At 42.3% G+C, this 22,126-nt stretch overlaps 2 protein-coding genes across 2 annotated transcripts; both read left to right on the top strand.

Moving 5' to 3' along the window:
- Window positions 1–63: 63 nt before the first annotated feature.
- LOC134670196 (blastoderm-specific protein 25D) lies at window positions 64–21,855 on the top strand. Its single transcript, XM_063527903.1, has 7 exons — window positions 64–1,829; window positions 3,497–3,801; window positions 7,975–8,206; window positions 8,480–8,605; window positions 20,922–20,988; window positions 21,268–21,373; window positions 21,480–21,855. The coding sequence occupies exons 1-7, from the start codon at window positions 255–257 to the stop codon at window positions 21,853–21,855; spliced, it is 2,787 nt and encodes a 928-aa protein (XP_063383973.1). The 5' UTR covers window positions 64–254.
- On the top strand, window positions 13,724–16,383 carry LOC134669774 (death-associated inhibitor of apoptosis 1-like). Its single transcript, XM_063527404.1, has 3 exons — window positions 13,724–14,231; window positions 15,602–15,829; window positions 16,373–16,383. The coding sequence occupies exons 1-3, from the start codon at window positions 13,724–13,726 to the stop codon at window positions 16,381–16,383; spliced, it is 747 nt and encodes a 248-aa protein (XP_063383474.1).
- Window positions 21,856–22,126: the final 271 nt, after the last annotated feature.

Genomic DNA, 22,126 nt, shown 5'->3' with positions numbered 1-22,126 from the left:
GCGTGTATTAAAGTCATAAAATACGAGTGATTTGCGCAAATATTAGCTACATTTCTAAATGTACCTTTATTGTCAACGTCAACAATGATAATGTCACCTTGACATATGACATGTATGCGATGGGAACGTGACGGAATTGATAGCAATAATTATGTCGTTCTTAATTTATTTTACTGTTAACTATGTAAATTGAATTATCGCTAGTATCCATTACACGTTATGCACGTGTATATCGTGGAGCACGGGCTGTAGCGATGGACGACGGGGGTATGAATCACTACGAGCAACAGCTGTACACAGTGTTCAAAACGTTCGACGTAGATAACGCGGAGGCGCTGGACCGCGCGGCCGTGCTGCAGCTGTGTGACGCGTTGCAGCTCGAGGGCCGCGGCGCCGCGCTGGTGGAGTCGCTGTTCGAGCGCCGCGCCGAGCGCGTCACCTTCGCCACCTTCCGCAACGGGCTGCTCGGCGTGCTCGGCGCCGAGCCCGCGCCCGAGCCCAGCGACGACGACTCCTCCGGCCGCGAGGTCGCGCCCAAGTTCGTCTTCGGCTCCAAGAAGTACGGGCGCCGCTCGCGGCCAGTCCGCGCCGACGACGCCGCCGCCGCGCCGCGCGCCGCCTCCGCCTCGCGCCTCGACGCCGACGCCGGCGCACGGCCCCGCATGCGCTACAAGCGCAGCGCCTCCGCCATGGAGGCCCGCACTCCTCCGCCGGACCTCCTCGACCACGAGCGGCGCATAGACCGCGCGCAGGCCGCCGCGCTGTGCCGCGACCTTCACATGGACTCGATCGATCCGCGCCTCGTCGACCGCATCTTTGACGACGCGCCGGAGGAAGAGACGACCGTAGGCGAATTCTTTGATAGGCTTAATGCGGCTCTGACGCCACTAGCGGCGGGCGAGAGTACGGCGCCGCCTGCCATACCGCCACCCGATCCGCCTGACGGAGAGGACGACGCGGAGGGTGCGGTGACCGGCGAGGCGATCGCCGAGGCCTGGGAGCGCGCTGGCGTGCGCCGTCCACGCCGGCTCCTAGCCGAGCTCGGCTTCACCGCCACTACTTTGAGTCCTGCCGAGTTGGAACGTGCGTTAGATGACGAACTACGCGCGCTGCCGGCGCGTGAGGAGCGCGACGCGCGACCGATACTGCAACAAGCGGCACTGGCCCTCAGCCGCCTCCGACGCGTCAGCGCTCGTGCGCGCGCCGCCGCCGCCGTAGCTGAGCGCGACAAGCTCCGCGCCGACCTCGCCGAGGCCAATCGACGCGCGCAGCTCCTCGCCCAAGACGTAGATGAAAACCATGCTCGCTTAGAAGCGGAGCGGCAGGCGGCACTTCGCCTGTTAGAAGCGCGGCACGCGGAGACCACGCGCGCTGTCAGCAACGAGGCTGCCGCGGAGCGAGAGCGGGCCGCGACGGTTCGCGCCGAACTAGAAGCTGAAGTGGCGCGACGTGGAGATGTAGAGGCGAAGCTGCGTGCCGAGCTAACGGCGCTGCGGCTGCGATCAGAACAGCTGGAGCGACGTGTGAGCGCAGCGGAAGAGAGAGCTACCGTAGCAGAACGCGAGCGAGCGCGGATGGAAGAGGAGGCCCGCGAGGCAGCGGCGCAAGCTGGACGGGCGGTGGAAGAGCGTCGTGTAGCCAGCGAGGCGCTGGAGCGACAAGTGCTGGAGCTACGCGAGGAGTGCTCGTTGCTACGGGACCGCGCAGACGAGCTGCAGGCCGGGCTCGAGGCGCGCCGCGGCGCCGCGCCGCCGCCCGCCGCCGCCACCTCGTGGCGTGACGAGGCCGAGCTCGCGGCCGATGCCGACGCCGCGCTCGACAGGATCGAAGTAAGCATTGACTACAGCAGCACCAACCCTGCCCTGGCGATAATTCCCCACCGTTCCGTACCTTTCACTCTTCTGGCTTTTACTGAAATCCCTAAAACGCTCATGAGCGCGACATGAATTTATATGTATATTTATAAAACACTGATTTAAACTTTCACGATTATTAGCTAGAAGTTGTTGATGTCAACTTAAGCCAGTCTTCTCCGAGACCACGGGGACAACGCCGTCCTCGAAACTTAAATACGCGATTAAGTCCCGTTGTGTAGTTTCATAATGTTATATGAAGCTGTAATGTTATATGTAAGCTGATATGAAGTAAACGTCCGAAAGTATGAGTAATATCACTTTTTAAAACACAAAATTATAAGAAAAATCACATAGAATTTTAGTTTCTATTTGCCCTGACTCATAATTTATGACCCAAACCCACAGCTGTCTTCATAGTCGTGCACATACGTACTGATATACCTAGAGGGAACTCCAACCATTAAGTAGCACTTACATATAATAATATTTATTCATGTACATTCAAACATGTAGGTACAAAGAAGAGTTGAATAAGTGCCAAGGGAAACCTAAAGTATTCGACGTAATCACACTCTTAAACAAATCGATGTTCTCTCATTTTAAAAGTCTAGCTCGTTCTCATCTGACATGTCACCCTTCCATCGCATCCTATCCTCACTGCATGTTCTATCACTCACAAGCACTGTTTAGGCTAAACGTATGCTGAGACACAGGCGCAGTTCACGCAGCGTAGCGTAGATTTAGTAAAGTATAGAACGTCCTTTACCTACGTACACTGCATCTCAAGAACGTTCCATAATTTACAAAATCTGCTCTGCGCTGCGCTGCGTGAGCGCGGCGCGCTCATTCATTCTTCCGGGGTGAACTGCGTCGCCTGCGACTCAGCATACGCTTAGCTTTATTGTTCTAAGTCTAATTTGCTAACAACAAAACTGACCATTAGTGGACCTTATACCTTTGCAATAAAGTTTAAATACGAATTGTCTCTTATGAAAGTAAGATAGTTAACAGCAACATTTTATTGATGACATAATTTTAGACATTATAAAAGGGGTAGCCCACTGCGACTCACGGCTACGATACTACCTACTTAAATTATGCACGCCGAGAGTCAATGAAAAACCAACGTAGTCTATTCTATACCTATAGACCATTTTTTTACGTTGGGGAAATGCGTTTGAATGAATGCCAGCTGGTCCGGGGGAACCAGGGGGATGACAGACTAACCAGTGAAAGACTACCGTCTAAAACCACCAATGAGTGCCGGCTCCGCCTTAGATAGGGTGCCGCAGGGTGCAGGGCAGCGGTGCAGGGTCGCTATCAGCATTCGACCGCGTGCATATATACCTACCTATAGGCGAAAGTATACAAAATAATAAGTTTTTGGTAAAAATTCTCAAGCTTTTATCGCTGACTGTACTTTTCTTTATCGATTTGACCTGTACAAATATAGTAGTTACATATTTACATACCTAGGTACATTGCAAGTTAAATAAAAGCTTGTAAAAAAAAACATATCCTTCGGTGATTTTGCTAATGAGATATCTATTGGGCGGACAACCAAGTCCCGTGTTTTTTATTTACATTCTCTTTAGTTCCATGAGAAACGGATTGTAATCGTAAATACTAAATATCTTCAGGATTGCGACTCGTCGCCGCCCAGCATTGAGCGCCTAGTCTTCCAAGCGGACGCCGCCCGCCGCCTCCGATCAATCGCAGACTCATTATCACCAGAGTGCACGCGCTGCGCGGCCGCAGCGGCGGCGTTACGGGGGTTGAGCGACTCGCCGGCGGCGCGGGGGCTAAATGAAGCGACGGCGGCGCGGGGGTTCAGTGAGTCGGTTGAAGCCGCTGTGCAGACGGAGGAAAATGACGAAGGACAGCGCATTGAAGAGCTCCAGAAGAAACACGAGGCGGAGAAGAATGACTTGAATAATTTGATCGCGTGAGTATAAATACCGTCACCGGAGCCTGCGTATTCTTGATTTACAGTCAAGTTGTAATTGTTATTAGTAGACCAAATGTTACGTGTGTTTATTAGCCATATAAGTTGTAAGAGAAATCGGCGGTGCAATTTGTATTTCGACAAGTAAAAAGTATATCAAGGTGCCATTTACATTTTATTCAGTCTTTTACATCGGTTAAAAGTTAGGACATTTTAGATTTAGGCGTTAGAATTTTCTTTTTGCTTTGACTGGTTATTCTGATATTTAGGCACGTATGTTATTTTGTGTAGAAGTAGATACGTACTTCTACCCTAAAATTCCTAGGTGTAGTAAGGAAGGAGGTACTGCTGCCGTAAAATATATGTCTTTCCTTCCGCTGCGTAGCACGCGAGTAACGTTATGCAATGAGATTTATTGTTGCTTACTGTACGACGTCACGCGATCTAAATAGGTCGCAACGTGAGCAAAAACACCTACAACTATTTCCTGCACCGGTACGATTGCGTTTATATGCCACTTACGATCTGTTTTATCAACGATTTTCACCTTCATTAAAACGGTTTGGGCGCAACTCGCAAAACGTCGTTTTGTGTCTTTTGCAAAACAATGCTTTATAATATAGTCCAATCGTAAATATTCTCGCTTTTAAAATGCCCTAAAGTTTTTAAAATGTCTGATTTGAATATGAATGTCAATTTCGCAGTGTCCCTTTTATACTTTTTAGATTTTTGTTGTAAAATCCAGCAATACCAAAAGTCCCCGGCGGTAGCCCAGGTGCTGGGGGGTAGAGCGGGGAAAGAAGGTCTCATTTTTCGGTTTTTCACTTATATCTTGGAAAGTTTGCGTCTTAGAGACATGACTACTAAGACAAACCAAAAGCTGATAAAATTTGTTACAAGTTTTATTCAGTCAAATTTTTCGATATCTTGAATAGTTTTTGAGATATCCGCTCTTGAAAGTTTATTTAGGGCTTTCAATTTTATCTTGATATCTACATTAGTGAAGCTGCTAGGCCGTGTTTGGTATCATTTTCGTATAAATCTGGGGTGCTGAATTCATTTTTGATTCAACTTTAAAGAAATACCTTTTTTTTTAATTCCTCTTCACGCTTAAACCGCTCAATCGATTTAATTGAAATTTGGTATACAGATATTTCGAGTTCCAAGACTGGACATAAGATACTTTTTATCTCAATAATCATCCTTTAAAGTTGTGAAATGGAGTATGGGGGGAATTCAACTTCGTCGACGAAACTGAATTCCTGAGGTTAATACTGCTTAAGGTAAGGTTTGAAGTCATGTTTGGTATCATTTTCACCTAAATCACAGGTGTATACCGTCCTAAATTTCATCTAAACCGGTTCAGCGGTTATTGACTCCCCATACAAACTTCCACCCCTCAAAAGATGCTTTTGGTTATAAAAACTATCCTATGTCCTGTGTCGAGACTGAAACTATTTCTATACCAAATTTCAACGAAATTGGTTCAGCGGTTTAAGCGTGAAGAGGGATTTTTAAAAAAAATATTTTTTTAAATTTTGGTTTTACTTCGGAAAAATCAATGTAATCATGTCAATGTAATACCATAAATGAATTCAGCACCTCCGATTTATACGAAAATGATACCAAACATGGCCTAACAGCTTCACTGATGTAGATATCAAGATAAAATTAAAATCCCTAAATAAACTTTCAAGAGCGGGTATCTCAAAAACTATTCTATATATCGAAAAACTTGACTGAATAAAACTTGTAACTAATTTTATCAGCTTTCGGTTTGTCTTAGTAGTCATGTCGCTAAGACGCAAAGTTTCCAAGATATCAATGAAAAACCGAAAAATTCACCTTTTTACCCCCCTCTACCCCCCAGCACCGGGGCTACAGCCGGGGACTTTTGATATGTTCAACTCCTAACTAGTCCAAACAAAGTTAAGGAGTCAAAAATTGTGTTCCTAGCATTTCCCTCTACAACGTTTTTTGAGCATTCATTTCCTGACCTATAAGTGTTTTTAGGAAGTGTCTACCTTTCGCAGATCTTATTGAACCTTTATTTTCTATTAGATACTTACACTTAGGTACTTGAACGAACGTTTTCAAAAGAAGTTTTCTGCGAAAGTCACAAATAAAAGATATTTGGAAAAGGGGGCGGGGGCTGGAAATCGGACGTTTGGACGTAAAAGGGAATTAACAAAACTCAGCAAGCTGTACCCGCACCCTTTTCATTACTTACATAATTTGTTGCATAATGTTTAGATAAATACTAAGGGGTCATTCATTAATTACGTCACACGAATTTCTAGGTTTTTTGACCCCTCCCCCCCTCCTTGTCACACTTGGTCACATTTGGCAAACCTCTCCCCCCTAGTGTGACGTCACATTTTTTCTACGAAATCGCCAAATCGAATTAAGTAAGTACCTAAGTATTATTAATATTTTATCAAAATATTTTTGACGATATAAATATTAGTAATTTTATAACCCAAAACTGCTTAGGAATGAAACATAAACGAATAAAAACGATTATCGTTTTAAAAACTTGTTATTTAAATGTACAGCGAATAAAATAATTTAAATAAATTTTCGGTTACTGATGAAGTTAAAGTGACGTCACAAAGTTTGTGTCTCCCCCCTCCCCCATGTCACAATATGTCACATTTTCTTGACCCCCTCCCTCCCCCTATACGAGTGATGTAATTAATGGATGACCCCTTACCTACTTACTCCATATACCTAAGATGGACTAATTACCTACCTAACTATTATATATTATACCTATTAAGAACTGATGTAAAAAGTAATGAAATAATGTTTAAGAAAAAAAAACCGACTTCCATGGGGGCCGATGAAAGATTATTGTAGATGGTACACTATGTAGAAAAGGAGGTAAAACCACCCACTTTTCTACTAGCATTTCGCTTCTGTATAATGGCTCCTCTACAGGATGGGCCAACGGCGGCCACTCCAAGGGACGCAGCCATGCGGTAGAATGAGATAGCAATATCACTTGCTCCCTCTAACGCATAAATGCGTCCCTTGGAGTGGCCGGCGTTGGCCCATCGTGAAGAGGAGCCATGAGGGTCGTAGTTCTAGCCTAACCTAACCCACTCCTCAGATAGCAGTTCGGTTCTGTGCGGATCGCAGTTCGAACCTAATCAAACCCACTTTTCAAGTAGCATTTCGTTTCTGTAAGGCTCTCAGTTCTAACCTAACCTAATCCTTGTTCGGTTCTGTGAGGATCGCAGTTCAAACCTAACCTAACCCACTTAATGGCGCATGCCGTGCGGTGTACGGGGGTTTAAGCGGGAGGGGCTAGTAAGATTGGCATCATCGTACTTTATACCTACATTAATTTTATGGTAGGTAATCATAGTTGTTTATTTAGTTAAGGTATCATAGTGGTTTTCTGGGTCAAGGTCCGGGTCCGAGTCCGGGTCCGAGCCCGGGTCCGAGTCCGGGACCGAGTCCGGGTCCGAGTCCGGGTCCGAGTCCGGGTCCGAGACCGGGTCCGAGTCCGGGTCCGAGTCCGGGTCCGAGTCCGGGTCCGAGTCCGAGTCCGGGTCCGAGTCCGGGTCCGTGTCCGGGTCCGAGACCGGGTCCGAGTCCGGGTCCGAGTCCGGGTCCGAATCCGGATCCGAGTCCAGGTCCGGGTCCAAACCGAATCCGGGTCCGAACCGGATCCGGGTATGAGTCCGAGTCCGGGCCCCAGTCCAAGTCAAAATCGAAATTCGTAATCACCAAACGTGTACCATGCGTCATTGAGTTCTGTTCTGGTCATCATCAGCAGTTCCATTTCATCAAATGTCACTTTTTTGGGTGTATATGCTTGATTTGTTGATAAAAACCCAAAAATCACCATATATATGCCTTTAAGATTTGAGGAGTTCCCTCGATTCCTCATGGATCCCATCATCAGAACTGGGTTTTGACAAAAACGGGACCAATCTGTATGCATATACAGTCAATCAAAAAAAGAATTTTCAAAATCAATCTAGTAATGACGGAGGTATGGAGTAACAAACATAAACAAAAATAAAAAAAAAACATACAACCGAATTGATAACCTCCTTCTTTGAGATTTGGAAGTCGGTTAATAAATGCATTTGTATTAGTATTTTGTATTTGTAACAAAACAAGTCTAAAATTTCAATCTATAATATAATCGTTTAATTCCAGTGAACTAGAAACCAGTGTGGAGGCTCTCCGCGAGGAATACGAGCGCTGTGAGGAGTACTGGGCGGGCAAGCTAGCGGACGAGCGATCACTGGCCGCCGACGAGGCGGCGGCGAGCGACGCTCGCCTGAGCGAGCTACTCGCGCGAGTGGCGGAGTATGAGGCGCAGTTCAAGCCGAGGTTGCCGGCGCTGCATGAGAGCGAGCTGGAGCCGCAGTACGAGCAGCTGGCGCAGGTACCTATGTATACCAGTAACTCGCACAGCGAGTGCGAGATTAAACTTGCTGCTGATTTTGTCGTTAGGTGAATGCGACGGCAAAAATGGGCATTGGTCTTAAAAATGTACAGGGCAATGTAATGATAAATAATTCAACTTTACTCGAAAAGAAAACAATCAACGCAAGCCTGATCTTGTTTACCTACATGTGTGTTTTTCTTTTGGTGCGAGATTGGGTGAAAACAACACAATGTTTAAACCCGTCATTTTAATCCTCCCATGTATTTTCAGGAGTTTGACGCGTTCAAAATAGAAGCGGCTCGGGCGCTGACGGCGGCGCGCGCCGACGCCGACAAAACGCGCGAGGAGCTAGAAAAGGCGAGGACGGCGCCTCCACCCCCTTGTACCTGTCGACAGGTAATTCTTATGGTTATGGTTTTGCTTCAGTCACCCTTGTAGGCAGTTTAATCAAAGTGGAAGTGGCGCCAACGCCAACAATACGCACCAACAATATACGATCAAAGGTATAGTAAGAGCGAACTTAAACCTACGATGGGGTACGGAAAAATGCGGCTCCAATTTTCATATCATATCAAAGGGGTTGGCAACTGTCAAAAGTTTTTATAGATAGCCACAGCATAGCTATAGCTGTCTCCTGATATAGTTTTGTTCTTTGGGGTCATCCATTAATTACGTCACACCAATTTCTAGGTTTTTTGACCCCTCCCCCCCCTTGTCACACTTGGTCACATTTGGCAAAACCCTCCCCCCCCTAGTGTGACGTCACATTTTTTCTACGAAATCGCCAAATCGAATTAAGTAAGTACCTAAACCTAAGTATTATTAATATTTTATCAAAATATTTTTGACGATATAAATATTAGTAATTTTATAACCCAAAACTGCTTAGGAAAGAAAATTAAACGATTGAAGTGTAAGCCTTCGGCTCGGAGAAGGTGGTTTATGAGTGATACACGCAACGGTTGGATATCAATTGTATTTTATAATTAAATGTGCGGTTTATATAGGAAAGCATTTCCTTTGTTCTTTACACTAGGTCTAAAGTACAAGGTTGAGGAAATGTAACATTATTTTTATGCTTGCAATATCGTATTACATGGTATCATATTACATTTGGAAAATGAACAATTAATTTATTAAATCGATTCGCGGTGGGTGGTCAGCTGTGTGTGAGTCACTCCATGCTACACGTCCTTCCTTTTTTTTGAGACAAAAATACATAGTTATGTTTGTTTTTGTCTTTACATTATTATGTGTATTTTTTTTGTTTTACTTATGCCTATGGGCTACACTAATACATCATATATGTAAATTTTATGGGATTATACATGTTGAAATTATAGTTTGCTATAGGTATTTAATATCTAAGTTTACACAAAGTTAACTTATGTCTATAGATGGCTTATACAATGTAGTTTGGTGCTAAAATTATGTTTATACAATGCTTATTATCGAGTTATGGTTAACTAGAGGTGTCGGTATGATACATGATATATGCCGGGTTTGTTTATTTTCTCTGGTCCTTATGCGGTTGGGAGCCCTATTGTTTGTGTTGTTATTATGTTTGTTCGTTATTTGACTCTATTTCAATACTGAAGATAGCACTTTCGTATTTACTGTATACTGTTGGGGTTCAACCGTATTTTTTTTTGTTCATATAGGTTGGTCGTATTGAGTAAGTCGCCTGGCAATTGGAATATGCCGGCGTATTTCGCGCATATGCTGTTAATAGAGTCGCTTTTGTCAGCGTTTAAATTGTCTAGCTTCATGAGGAAAAATAATAAGTTTACTCTGTCCGCATCTGTTTTAGTATTTTCGAATGAAAAACAATCATAATCGCTTAACGGTGTTATTTGCGGTGTGAAATTTGTCAAAGTTAGTTCCTTTTCGCGGGTGTTTATTATTCTAACCGTTATATTTCCTTTTTTGGTGCTTATTAATGTATTGGCTACGAAAATTCCTTTTCCGATCTTGCTGGCTGAAATGACGTAATTCCCTTGGATAATTTGTTGGCAATTTTATGCTGGATTCCGTTCTTGCTGGTAACTGTATGTGGTTAGGATAGTTGTTTTGGTGGCTGTAAGTCTCTAAATTTAATGGTATTGTTACTAGTTTGTTGTTGTTGTTTAAAGTGATTGTTGTTTTTTCATAATCTATGACGCAATTGTATTTTATTAAAAAGTCTTGTCCAATTATTCCGTCAATTTGTTATAGTAATTTTTGGAATACGTGAAATTTGTGCGGGTAATATTGACTATCATTCTCTAAGCGTAGTGCAATTGTATCGTATGATGTAATTGTTCCTCCTATCCCGTGTATGTAGGTCAGCTTGGATTGCATGCGACCTTGGGTTTTCAATGCTGCGGCTAGTGTTATTGTGCTTAGGCTTGCGCCGGTGTCGATAAGAATTTCATGTGTCCATAAGTCAGGATATAATTATTGGTCTCGAAAAAATTGCAATTGGCTGGGTTTTTCTTTTTAACATATGTTCGTACTTAATGCTAATATGTGTACCCTGATCTTGAATAACAGTATATGGCTCTTTTATACATTGGGTAATAATAACTATGTGGTTAAAAGGATTTTTCTACATTGATGACGCAAAACTCGTATTGTAGTATAATGTAATACTCTAAACTTTTAAATTAAGTAGTATTCTTTTGAGTGAAATACGTTTTGTATTATTTTATTTATTTATGATATATGTTTTTTTTTTATTATTATTACGTTGACCTATTGTGGGTATGGTAAATAGGTTGTTAGTTATCTTTGCGAATTTTCTTCGACATGCAAACTGGTCATTAATTCATTAATTTATTATTTTATTATGGACACAATACAGCGTGTATATTTACATGTAAGGGTTTTTTTGTGATTTAATTTTTTTTTTTGTCATTAATTTAACTTATTTTTAATTAAGTATGTATTTTTGTTTTTATTTAATTGATTTATTTATTATTATCGCTGTAATTGTAGGTATTTATTTAATGTTTTTATTACGTTTATTAATTTTGTTATTTAATTAATGTTCTTTGTTTTAATTTTATTTTATTCATAAATATATTTATTATTCATTTATTATTTATTATTGTGTAAGCAGGCAGGCAGTTGTGACAACTGACACTGCCTGTATCTAGTAATCATTAATAGTTATCGTTGACAAGTAAATGTATTGATGTGTTTGTCTAATTTATTTTTAAATTGGTTCACATTTTTTGCTGAAACCACATCTTCGGGCATATTTAGTACGTAATTTATTGTATTATTTATTTCTTTTCTTCTCTGATTCTTCTTCTCTGTTTGTTTTGATTGATAGCTGTTTTTATTTTATTAGATTTTTTTAGTATAATAATAATAATAATAATTTTCTTTTTTATTGTTTTGTAAGTGTTTTTATATTTTACTTTTATATGCATATTATAATTAACCTAACTTAAGAAGGAAAATAAATAAAGAAAATAATAATAATATCCTGAAGGACGGTACGGTCGACAATAATTCTACATGACATTAAAGCTCTCCAAGGGGCCTCTACGTGTTGGATCTGTGTCCCCACGCAAGCCTATCAAAAAACCGGGATTATAGGCCCGTGATATCCAAAAGGAGATACAAATAATAATAATAATAATATCCTGAAGGACGGTACGGTCGACATTTGTCGGGCATGCCGCCGTCCCGGAGAGTCACTCAGGCATATTATCTCCGGTTGTTCTCATCTTGCTAACGGCGAGTACTTGCACAGACATAATCTCGTAGCCAGAATTATTCACCAGCAACTTGCCCTCCTATACGGCCTTGTGGACCGTGAAGTGCCGTACTACAAGTACTCACCTGCGCCAGTTCTCGAAAATGGTCGTGCCACGCTCTATTGGGATCGATCTATCATCACTGACAGGACTATTGTAGCCAATAAGCCTGACATCGTGCTGATAGATCGATCGCAGCGCCGGGCCGTGCTCGTCGACGTCACCATCCCCCATGATGAGAATCTCGTGAAGGCCGAGAAGGACAAGTCCAGCAAGTACCTAGACTTAGCTCACGAGATAACCGCCATGTGGGATGTTGACTCGACGATCATTGTTCCTATAGTCGTGTCAGCGAACGGTCTCATAGCGAAGAGTCTCGACCAACACCTAGAGAGACTCTCGCTAGGTGGTTGGATCAAGGGTCAGATGCAGAAGGCGGTAATTTTGGACACGGCGCGTATAGTACGTCGATTCCTCACTCTGCGGCCCTGACCACCGGCAGCTTGGGCCCTGCCCCGCTGCCGGCGGCACCCTAGGTTAGGTTTTTTATAATGTGTTTATAATTTTCTTTTTTATTGTTTTGTAAGTGTTTTTGTATTTTACTTTTATATGCATATTATAATTAACCTAACTTAAGAAGGAAAATAAATAAAGAAAATAATAATAATAATAAAATTCTTTATTGTGCACTACTAAAGAAAAGTACATAATAGAAAAAAAAAAACAGGACTTAAATGAGTAGGTAACAACAGGCGGACTTATCGCTATAAAGCGAGTATAATGCTATATTTGATTCTTATATGTATGTATATACATATATACTTTTTTTTACAGGCTGTTTTTAACACATGTTTTTACTAATAAACATAATATGTGTCCAAAGACCTCCATGCAAGGTAACTCGACCCTATCATGATGTCTCAAGGATTCAGTGCTTGTAAAAGAAATATTATTCTGATGTGTTATAGTGTCTATTATTTTCCCTGGGGTTTTCATTTATTTCTATTTATTTTTTCATCAGAATTTTTGCTCGTGATTTGTGGAAAATTGTTTATTATTGTAATAATTAATCGCCAATGAGCCATTTTGTAATGTCTGCATTGTGTAATAATTGATCGCCAATGAGCCATTTTGCAATGTCTGCATTGTGACCTAATAATTGTAAGCTGACTTTGTGATACTTGTCACCTGTCTTTTAAAAAGTACACAGCGCTCAAAGCTCAAAGCTTTTAATAGTTAGCGCTCTCGGTCGGCCGACCTTTTTTTTTTACATAAAATATATTTATTAAGGATACAAAAATGTAGCATGGAGTGACTCACACACAGCTGAGACACCCACCGCGAATCGATTTAATAAATTAATTGTTCATTTTCCAAATGTAATATGATACCATGTAATCCGATATTGCAAACATAAAAATAATGTTACATTTCCTCAACCTTGTACTTTAGACCTAGTGTAAAGAACAAAGGAAATGCTTTCCTATATAAACCGCACATTTAATTATAAAATACAATTGATATCCAACCGTTGCGTGTATCACTCATAAACCACCTTCTCCGAGCCGAAGGCTTACACTTCATGGCGACCCTGCCAGTCGGGCTGCTCGAGGCAGCCCCGGCTTAGACGCCGCCCACCGCCAGCCGGCCAGCCACCCAGCCGCCCAGCCAGCCAGCTAGCCCAGTTTAAACGCCGCATAGTAGCCCAGCCAGCCAACCAGCCCCGCCGCCACTACCAACACCGCCTGTGCCCAACAGCAAACACCAGATGACTACAGGCCAGGACGAGTGCGGCATGTGCGCGCCGCCCGCCACCGGCGCCAGTGTGCTCCCCAAACCCCACCCGCACCCGCGCTACAACAACAAGGCCGCCCGGCTCCGCATCTTCGAAGATTGGCCCAAGAGCATGAAGCAGAAGCCCGAGGAGCTCGCCGAGGCCGGCTTCTACTACACCGGCCAGAGCGACAAGACCAAGTGCTTCTACTGCGACGGAGGACTCAAGGACTGGGAGGAGGACGACGTCCCATGGGAGCAGCACGCGCGTTGGTTCGACCGGTGCGCGTACGTTCAGCTCGTCAAGGGAGAAGATTACGTCCAGAAGGTCATGAGCAGCCAAAAAGGAAAAGTCATCATTGCTCCGAACAAAGCGTCCAACAGCGCAAGCACTAGCCAAGCTCACAGCGGCACAGGGGCGATGATAACAATAATAATAACGGTGGATACCACGGGACAAAAAGCCACAACAAGAACAGTCCAGTGGGCCACAAAAACACCAGGTATTCACCGTCGACCCCAACTACGAACTCGGCCGGATCACCAGCCACCTCATGGACATGGCAGAGCCCACACTTCCAGGAGGCAATACCGAAGCCGTCACATATACCGCAGCCAAACGCAAAACTAACAAGTAAGCAAGCACACCAACTACTTAAGAATTTTTTTTTTTGCCTTATTACAATTATCAGTTAAAATTATCATTAAGTATAATATTAATCAAATCCATAATCTATCTATCTATGTAAAGATAGATCTATAATCATAATAATGAATAATCTATTCTTTAAACATGCAGATCCGTCTGCGAGCGATATTTCAATTTCTACTATCTATTTATCTATTAATAAAAATTATAATTAATTTACGATTACTACTTGATGACGAAAACCAGGACATGAATATATGTTAAAAAATATATATTCACCAGTTGACGATAAATAATAATTATTAAAATAAAACAAGTAATAAAACATGTCAACTGGTGAATATATATTTTTTAACATATATTCATGTCCTGGTTTTCGTCATCAAGTAGTAATCGTAAATTAATTATAATTTTTATTAATAGATAAATAGATAGTAGAAATTGAAATATCGCTCGCAGACGGATCTGCATGTTTAAAGAATAGATTATTCATTATTATGATTATAGATCTATCTTTACATAGGTAGATAGATTATGGATTTGATTAATATTATACTTAATGATAATTTTAACTGATAATTGTAATAAGGCGAAAAAAAAAATTCTTAAGTAGTTGGTGTGCTTGCTTACTTGTTAGTTTTGCGTTTGGCTGCGGTATACGTAACGGCTTCGGTATTGCCTCCTGGAAGTGTGGGCTCTGCCATGTCCATGAGGTGGCTGGTGATCCGGCCGAGTTCGTAGTTGGGGTCAGCATGGAGTGACTCACACACAGCTGAGACACCCACCGCGAATCGATTTAATAAATTAATTGTTCATTTTCCAAATGTAATATGATACCATGTAATCCGATATTGCAAACATAAAAATAATGTTACATTTCCTCAACCTTGTACTTTAGACCTAGTGTAAAGAACAAAGGAAATGCTTTCCTATATAAACCGCACATTTAATTATAAAATACAATTGATATCCAACCGTTGCGTGTATCACTCATAAACCACCTTCTCCGAGCCGAAGGCTTACACTTCATGGCGACCCTGCCAGTCGGGCTGCTCGAGGCAGCCCCGGCTTAGACGCCGCCCACCGCCAGCCGGCCAGCCACCCAGCCGCCCAGCCAGCCAGCTAGCCCAGTTTAAACGCCGCATAGTAGCCCAGCCAGCCAACCAGCCCCGCCGCCACTACCAACACCGCCTGTGCCCAACAGCAAACACCAGATGACTACAGGCCAGGACGAGTGCGGCATGTGCGCGCCGCCCGCCACCGGCGCCAGTGTGCTCCCCAAACCCCACCCGCACCCGCGCTACAACAACAAGGCCGCCCGGCTCCGCACCTTCGAAGATTGGCCCAAGAGCATGAAGCAGAAGCCCGAGGAGCTCGCCGAGGCCGGCTTCTACTACACCGGCCAGAGCGACAAGACCATGTGCTTCTACTGCGACGGAGGACTCAAGGCATGTAAGGGTTTTTTTGTGTTTAATTTTTTTTTTGTCATTAATTTAACTTATTTTTAATTAAGTATGTATTTTTGTTTTTATTTAATTGATTTATTTATTATTATCGCTGTAATTGTAGGTATTTATTTAATGTTTTTATTACGTTTATTAATTTTGTTATTTAATTAATGTTCTTTGTTTTAATTTTATTTTATTCATAAATATATTTATTATTCATTTATTATTTATTATTGTGTAAGCAGGCAGGCAGTTGTGACAACTGACACTGCCTGTATCTAGTAATCATTAATAGTTATCGTTGACAAGTAAATGTATTGATGTGTTTGTCTAATTTATTTTTAAATTGGTTCACATTTTTTGCTGAAACCACATCTTCGGGCATATTTAGTACGTAATTTATTGTATTATTTATTTCTTTTCTTCTCTGATTCTTCTTCTCTGTTTGTTTTGATTGATAGCTGTTTTTATTTTATTAGATTTTTTTAGTATAATGCTATATTTGATTCTTATATGTATGTATATACATATATACTTTTTTTTACAGGCTGTTTTTAACACATGTTTTTACTAATAAACATAATATGTGTCCAAAGACCTCCATGCAAGGTAACTCGACCCTATCATGATGTCTCAAGGATTCAGTGCTTGTAAAAGAAATATTATTCTGATGTGTTATAGTGTCTATTATTTTCCCTGGGGTTTTCATTTATTTCTATTTATTTTTTCATCAGAATTTTTGCTCGTGATTTGTGGAAAATTGTTTATTATTGTAATAATTAATCGCCAATGAGCCATTTTGTAATGTCTGCATTGTGTAATAATTGATCGCCAATGAGCCATTTTGCAATGTCTGCATTGTGACCTAATAATTGTAAGCTGACTTTGTGATACTTGTCACCTGTCTTTTAAAAAGTACACAGCGCTCAAAGCTCAAAGCTTTTAATAGTTAGCGCTCTCGGTCGGCCGACCTTTTTTTTTTTACATAAAATATATTTATTAAGGATACAAAAATCAACATGCAATTGTTTGCATGGACATTATTTATTATAGCGCGCTAATACATATTACGCGTTAATATGTATTGCCAGACAGTTGTTTTCACACATCGGAATAACAAAAAAACTTTTCCGTGTGCCCAAGGAGTCTCCACGATTGATGCTCGATCGAATCATGGTCAGGTTTCAAGGGTTATTGCCTGGTTGTATCCTGGTGTACCTTGCTTACATTATTTAATTCCACGAGCTACCCCATTTTGAAAGGAAATCATCATTTTGAAAACTTAAAGCATATAAGAGTCACAATAAATTTTAGTTGATCAGGCTAATGGTTGCAACACTTATCTGATTTAGCTCTCTCAATGTGATATTTATATTTTTCCTTTTTTTTTTATTATTTGTCTTTCATTATATGTAGTGTATAGCTTTTCGTATAGTACCTATATTATGCCTTGATCTTCATATTATGTGTTGCGATTATTTTTTAGTTTAAAACTCTAATAATGCGTTAAGTGTATGAACTGTTTATGGTTATTTATTTTTCTTCTTTCTATGTAGGTAGGTACTCGAAATTTGAGATGACATAGCATATGTTGCATGTTCATCCGTATTGGGTGGCGTGTGACGAGTACGCATGACGCGGCCTTCACGAGTCTGGTCCATCCCATTAATCATATCATATGTTTAAGTTGATTAGTAGCTAGTGTTCATATGTTTGTGTTACTTTGTATGTTTTGTTGTTATTGGTAATTTGTTGGACGTGATTTTTGATTTTTTATTAAAATTTTTGTATTATCCCTTATATTTGGTTATTATGAGTATATGAGAGTGGGGGCTGGCTGATAGCATTTTCTTATTTTTATGCAATTTCTAATTAGTTGAGTAATAGATCCGTGGACTGAATATTATTGATATAAATAAATAAATATTATAGGACATTTTTTACACAAATTTACTAAGCCCCACGGTAAGCTCAAGAAGGCTTGTGTTGTGGATACTCAGACAACGATATATATAATATATAAATACTTAAATACATAGAAAACAACCATGACTCAGGAACAAATATCTGTATCATAATACAAATAAATGCCCTTACCAGGATTCGAACCCGGGACCATCGGCTTCATAGGCAGGGTCACTACCCACTAGGCCAGACCGGTCGTCATCGATCGATATATAAATGTAAGTTAACGTATATTAATGTAAGATTGTTATTTATTTACTTTAGATTTAAAAATAAAATATTTACTCTGATTGACTACATGTCATAGAAATTAGTTATACCGTTAATTAATAAAAAAAAAAATTGAAATCAAATTTGTGAATTGAATAGATAAAAAATATGGATTATAATTCGCAACAAAGATATTAAAGTATATGTAAGTTGAAATTATTTGACCTAAAATAATAATAATATTCTGTGTAAGTAATGTTTTCATGTATAAAATAATAATGCGTTTTGTAATTGTAATAAAGTGCTGACATGTAAAATACTTCTAATTTACCAATAAAAGTTTGATTGATTGATTGTAATAGCGAAATGATTTGATTGGGGTTTTTTTGTTTGCTTTTCTTTTGGAAAACACGAAATTAAATTGTAACTGGTTAAGAGGGCCTTTAAAGAAATATATTAAATATGTTGCGTATTGAAAACCAAATGGTGTGAAAGCTAAGTTTTTGAACGTTAAATTGGTTAATAATTCGAAAAGATAATAAGTGATGCTGTTTTATGTGTGGAATAGTAGATTCTAGTGTTTGTCAGTTAGTCCAATGTTTGGTTAGTGTGATAGTGGTTTTGTCTTTACGTTGGGAAATGGGTTTGTTATGTTTTAATCGATGCTAAATAATATTATTGTTGAGGTGTTTTTTTTTTATTGTGGTCTTTTAGATACCTATATGAAGATATATTTGTTAAGTTAATTGTAAAGATGGAAATAATGGAATGCACCCCGTCTCAGTTATTAAAAATTGCTGATTGTATAAAGCTGTTTGAGTTAACCATGCGACGCGTTATATGTGTTTTGTTTGTTTTAATTTTGTTTATGTGTTTTAAAATTTAACGAATGATGCCTCGGTAAAATTTATTGATGGTTATTAGAAAATATTTTTGTGTTATTAATTGTTTTATTTTAGCAAGTTTTTGGTATTTAATTTTATCTATATGTATGTTTTATTACTTGTTTTATTTTAATAAGTTGTTGATATTTAATTTTATCTATATGTATGTACTATTACTTGTTTTATTTTAATAATTATTATTTATCGTCAACTGGTGAATATATATTTTTTAACATATATTCATGTCCTGGTTTTCGTCATCAAGTAGTAATCGTAAATTAATTATAATTTTTATTAATAGATAAATAGATAGTAGAAATTGAAATATCGCTCGCAGACGGATCTGCATGTTTAAAGAATAGATTATTCATTATTATGATTATAGATCTATCTTTACATAGATAGATAGATTATGGATTTGATTAATATTATACTTAATGATAATTTTAACTGATAATTGTAATAAGGCGAAAAAAAAAAATATTCTTAAGTAGTTGGTGTGCTTGCTTACTTGTTAGTTTTGCGTTTGGCTGCGGTGTACGTAACGGCTTCGGTATTGCCTCCTGGAAGTGTGGGCTCTGCCATGTCCATGAGGTGGTTGGTGATCCGGCCGAGTTGGTAGTTGGGGTCGACGGTGAATACCTGGTGTTTTTGTGGCCCACTGGACTGTTCTTGTTGTGGCTTTCTGTCCCGTGGTATCCACCGTTATTATTATTGTTATCATCGCCCCTGTGCCGCTGTGAGCTTGGCTAGTGCTTGCGCTGTTGGACGCTTTGTTCGGAGCAATGATGACTTTTCCTTTTTGGCTGCTCATGACCTTCTGGACGTAATCTTCTCCCTTGACGAGCTGAACGTACGCGCACCGGTCGAACCAACGCGCGTGCTGCTCCCATGGGACGTCGTCCTCCTCCCAGTCCTTGAGTCCTCCGTCGCAGTAGAAGCACATGGTCTTGTCGCTCTGGCCGGTGTAGTAGAAGCCGGCCTCGGCGAGCTCCTCGGGCTTCTGCTTCATGCTCTTGGGCCAATCTTCGAAGGTGCGGAGCCGGGCGGCCTTGTTGTTGTAGCGCGGGTGCGGGTGGGGTTTGGGGAGCACACTGGCGCCGGTGTCGGGCGGCGCGCACATGCCGCACTCGTCCTGGCCTGTAGTCATCTGGTGTTTGCTGTTAGGCACAAGCGGTGTTGGTAGTGGCGGCGGGGCTGGTTGGCTGGCTGGGCTACTATGCGGCGTTTAAACTGGGCTAGCTGGCTGGCTGGGCGGCTGGGTGGCTGGCCGGCTGGCGGTGGGCGGCGTCTAAGCCGGGGCTGCCTCGAGCAGCCCGACTGGCAGGGTCGCCATGAAGTGTAAGCCTTCGGCTCGGAGAAGGTGGTTTATGAGTGATACACGCAACGGTTGGATATCAATTGTATTTTATAATTAAATGTGCGGTTTATATAGGAAAGCATTTCCTTTGTTCTTTACACTAGGTCTAAAGTACAAGGTTGAGGAAATGTAACATTATTTTTATGCTTGCAATATCGTATTACATGGTATCATATTACATTTGGAAAATGAACAATTAATTTATTAAATCGATTCGCGGTGGGTGGTCAGCTGTGTGTGAGTCACTCCATGCTACACGATTAAAAACTATTTTCGTTTTAAAAACTTGTTATTATAATGTACAGCGAACTAAATAATTTAAATAAATTTTCAGTTACTGATGAAGTTAAAGTGACGTCACAAAGTTTGTGTCTCCCCCCTCCCCCATGTCACAATATGTCACATTTTCTTGACCCCCTCCCTCCCCCTAAACGTGTGACGTAATTAATGGATGACCCCTTTTGGATTTGTTGCAGTGTAGGGCTAAGCCAGGCTAAGCCTCTGTAAAAAGCTTCGACCGGACAACCTTATTAAATAAAAGTTCTGTTTTTTCCTTTCGAGGTAAGGAACCCTAAAAATATGCTAAATAATCAATGTGACTCACGGTCGCCGTAATTAGGTACACAGCGAGTAAATCGTCCACGTGAGGAACTAACGGCGACCATTTGTTTTTCCAGAAAACTCCGCCGGCACCGCGGCCCGCCTCCGACGGCGACCAGCGTTTAGTGGGTTCGCATCCACCGGGTGAGTTCACTACAAATCACTAAATTACACATATCTGTTTAAAGTGATATTGCGAGTCGTTTCGTAGACGTTTTTTAGACAGTTTTTTAGATCATTCTTTTGACAGAATAACATTTGACGCACACGTGTGTTTCGCATGCACATAATGAACGGCGGGATTTTTAATTTATTCGTTTCGTAATCACCTCGATCGTTTATACAATTTTGAACTAAAATTTAAGTATATAACTAATTTCATATTTAGTATGTTATTTAATGTAAGTACCTAATCCATTCTAGGGCCGGGTGACATGTCGCGGCGCAGCGTATCGGCGGGCGCGCTGGCGCACGCCGCGCACCATGTCGGCGGCGGCGGCGGGGGCGGCGGGGTCGGCGGGGGCGGCGGGGGCGGAGTCGGCGGCGGCGACGGCGGCGACGCGCCGGCTGCGCACGACGCGAGGACCGCGCGAGTGCCACGGCCACACCCGCCGGTAAGTCCGTATGTAGAATAGGGAATCGAAGTTTACAGCGTGGATTCGGTACGTCGGATCATACTTCGAGGGGTGTACACCTACGTGGGCCGGACCGGACGACATTTACTACCGGTCCGACCCCAAAAACGCGAAAAAATATATGTCTCCGCATACGTTTCGGATAATAATGTGGGGTCTCGTCCAGGGCGCCTGCTCGTGCGCGGCGCTGGCGGCGGCGTGGCGGCGCGCGGCGGCGGCGGAGGGCGCGGGGCTGCGCGCGCGCGCCGCGCACGCCGAGCGCGCCGCCGCGCGCCTGCTCGCGCGCCTGCAGGCCGCCGACGCGCTCGTCGCCGAGCTCTACCGCGAGAACTGCCAGCTGCAGACCCACGCTCGCCCCGAGCCCCGGCTGCTGTGACGGAGGTCGCGGGGCTGCACGCACGCGCCGCGCACGCCGAGCGCGCCGCCGCGCGCCTGCTCGCGCGCCTGCAGGCCGCCGACGCGCTCGTCGCCGAGCTCTACCGCGAGAACTGCCAGCTGCAGACCCACGCTCGCCCCGAGCCCCGGCTGCTGTGACGGAGGTCGCGGGGCTGCACGCACGCGCCGCGCACGCCGAGCGCGCCGCCGCGCGCCTGCTCGCGCGCCTGCAGGCCGCCGACGCGCTCGTCGCCGAGCTCTACCGCGAGAAC

This window comes from Cydia fagiglandana, chromosome 1, assembly GCF_963556715.1.
Source record: "Cydia fagiglandana chromosome 1, ilCydFagi1.1, whole genome shotgun sequence".
Lineage (NCBI taxonomy): Eukaryota > Metazoa > Arthropoda > Insecta > Lepidoptera > Tortricidae > Cydia > Cydia fagiglandana.
The sequence above is the reverse complement of the archived record's forward strand: the minus strand, read 5'-3'. Positions and strand labels throughout refer to the sequence as shown.

Excerpts from the sequence above, each read along its gene's own strand:
- LOC134670196 (XM_063527903.1), top strand. The coding sequence starts at position 255 with ATGGACGACGGGGGTATGAATCACTACGAGCAACAGCTGTACACAGTG. Across the intron at positions 8,207-8,479 it reads AGTACGAGCAGCTGGCGCAG|GAGTTTGACGCGTTCAAAAT; the intron begins GTACCTATGTAT and ends ATGTATTTTCAG. Across the intron at positions 8,606-20,921 it reads CCCCTTGTACCTGTCGACAG|AAAACTCCGCCGGCACCGCG; the intron begins GTAATTCTTATG and ends TTGTTTTTCCAG.
- LOC134669774 (XM_063527404.1), top strand. The coding sequence starts at position 13,724 with ATGACTACAGGCCAGGACGAGTGCGGCATGTGCGCGCCGCCCGCCACC. Across the intron at positions 14,232-15,601 it reads GTGGGCCACAAAAACACCAG|GCCAGGACGAGTGCGGCATG; the intron begins GTATTCACCGTC and ends AGATGACTACAG.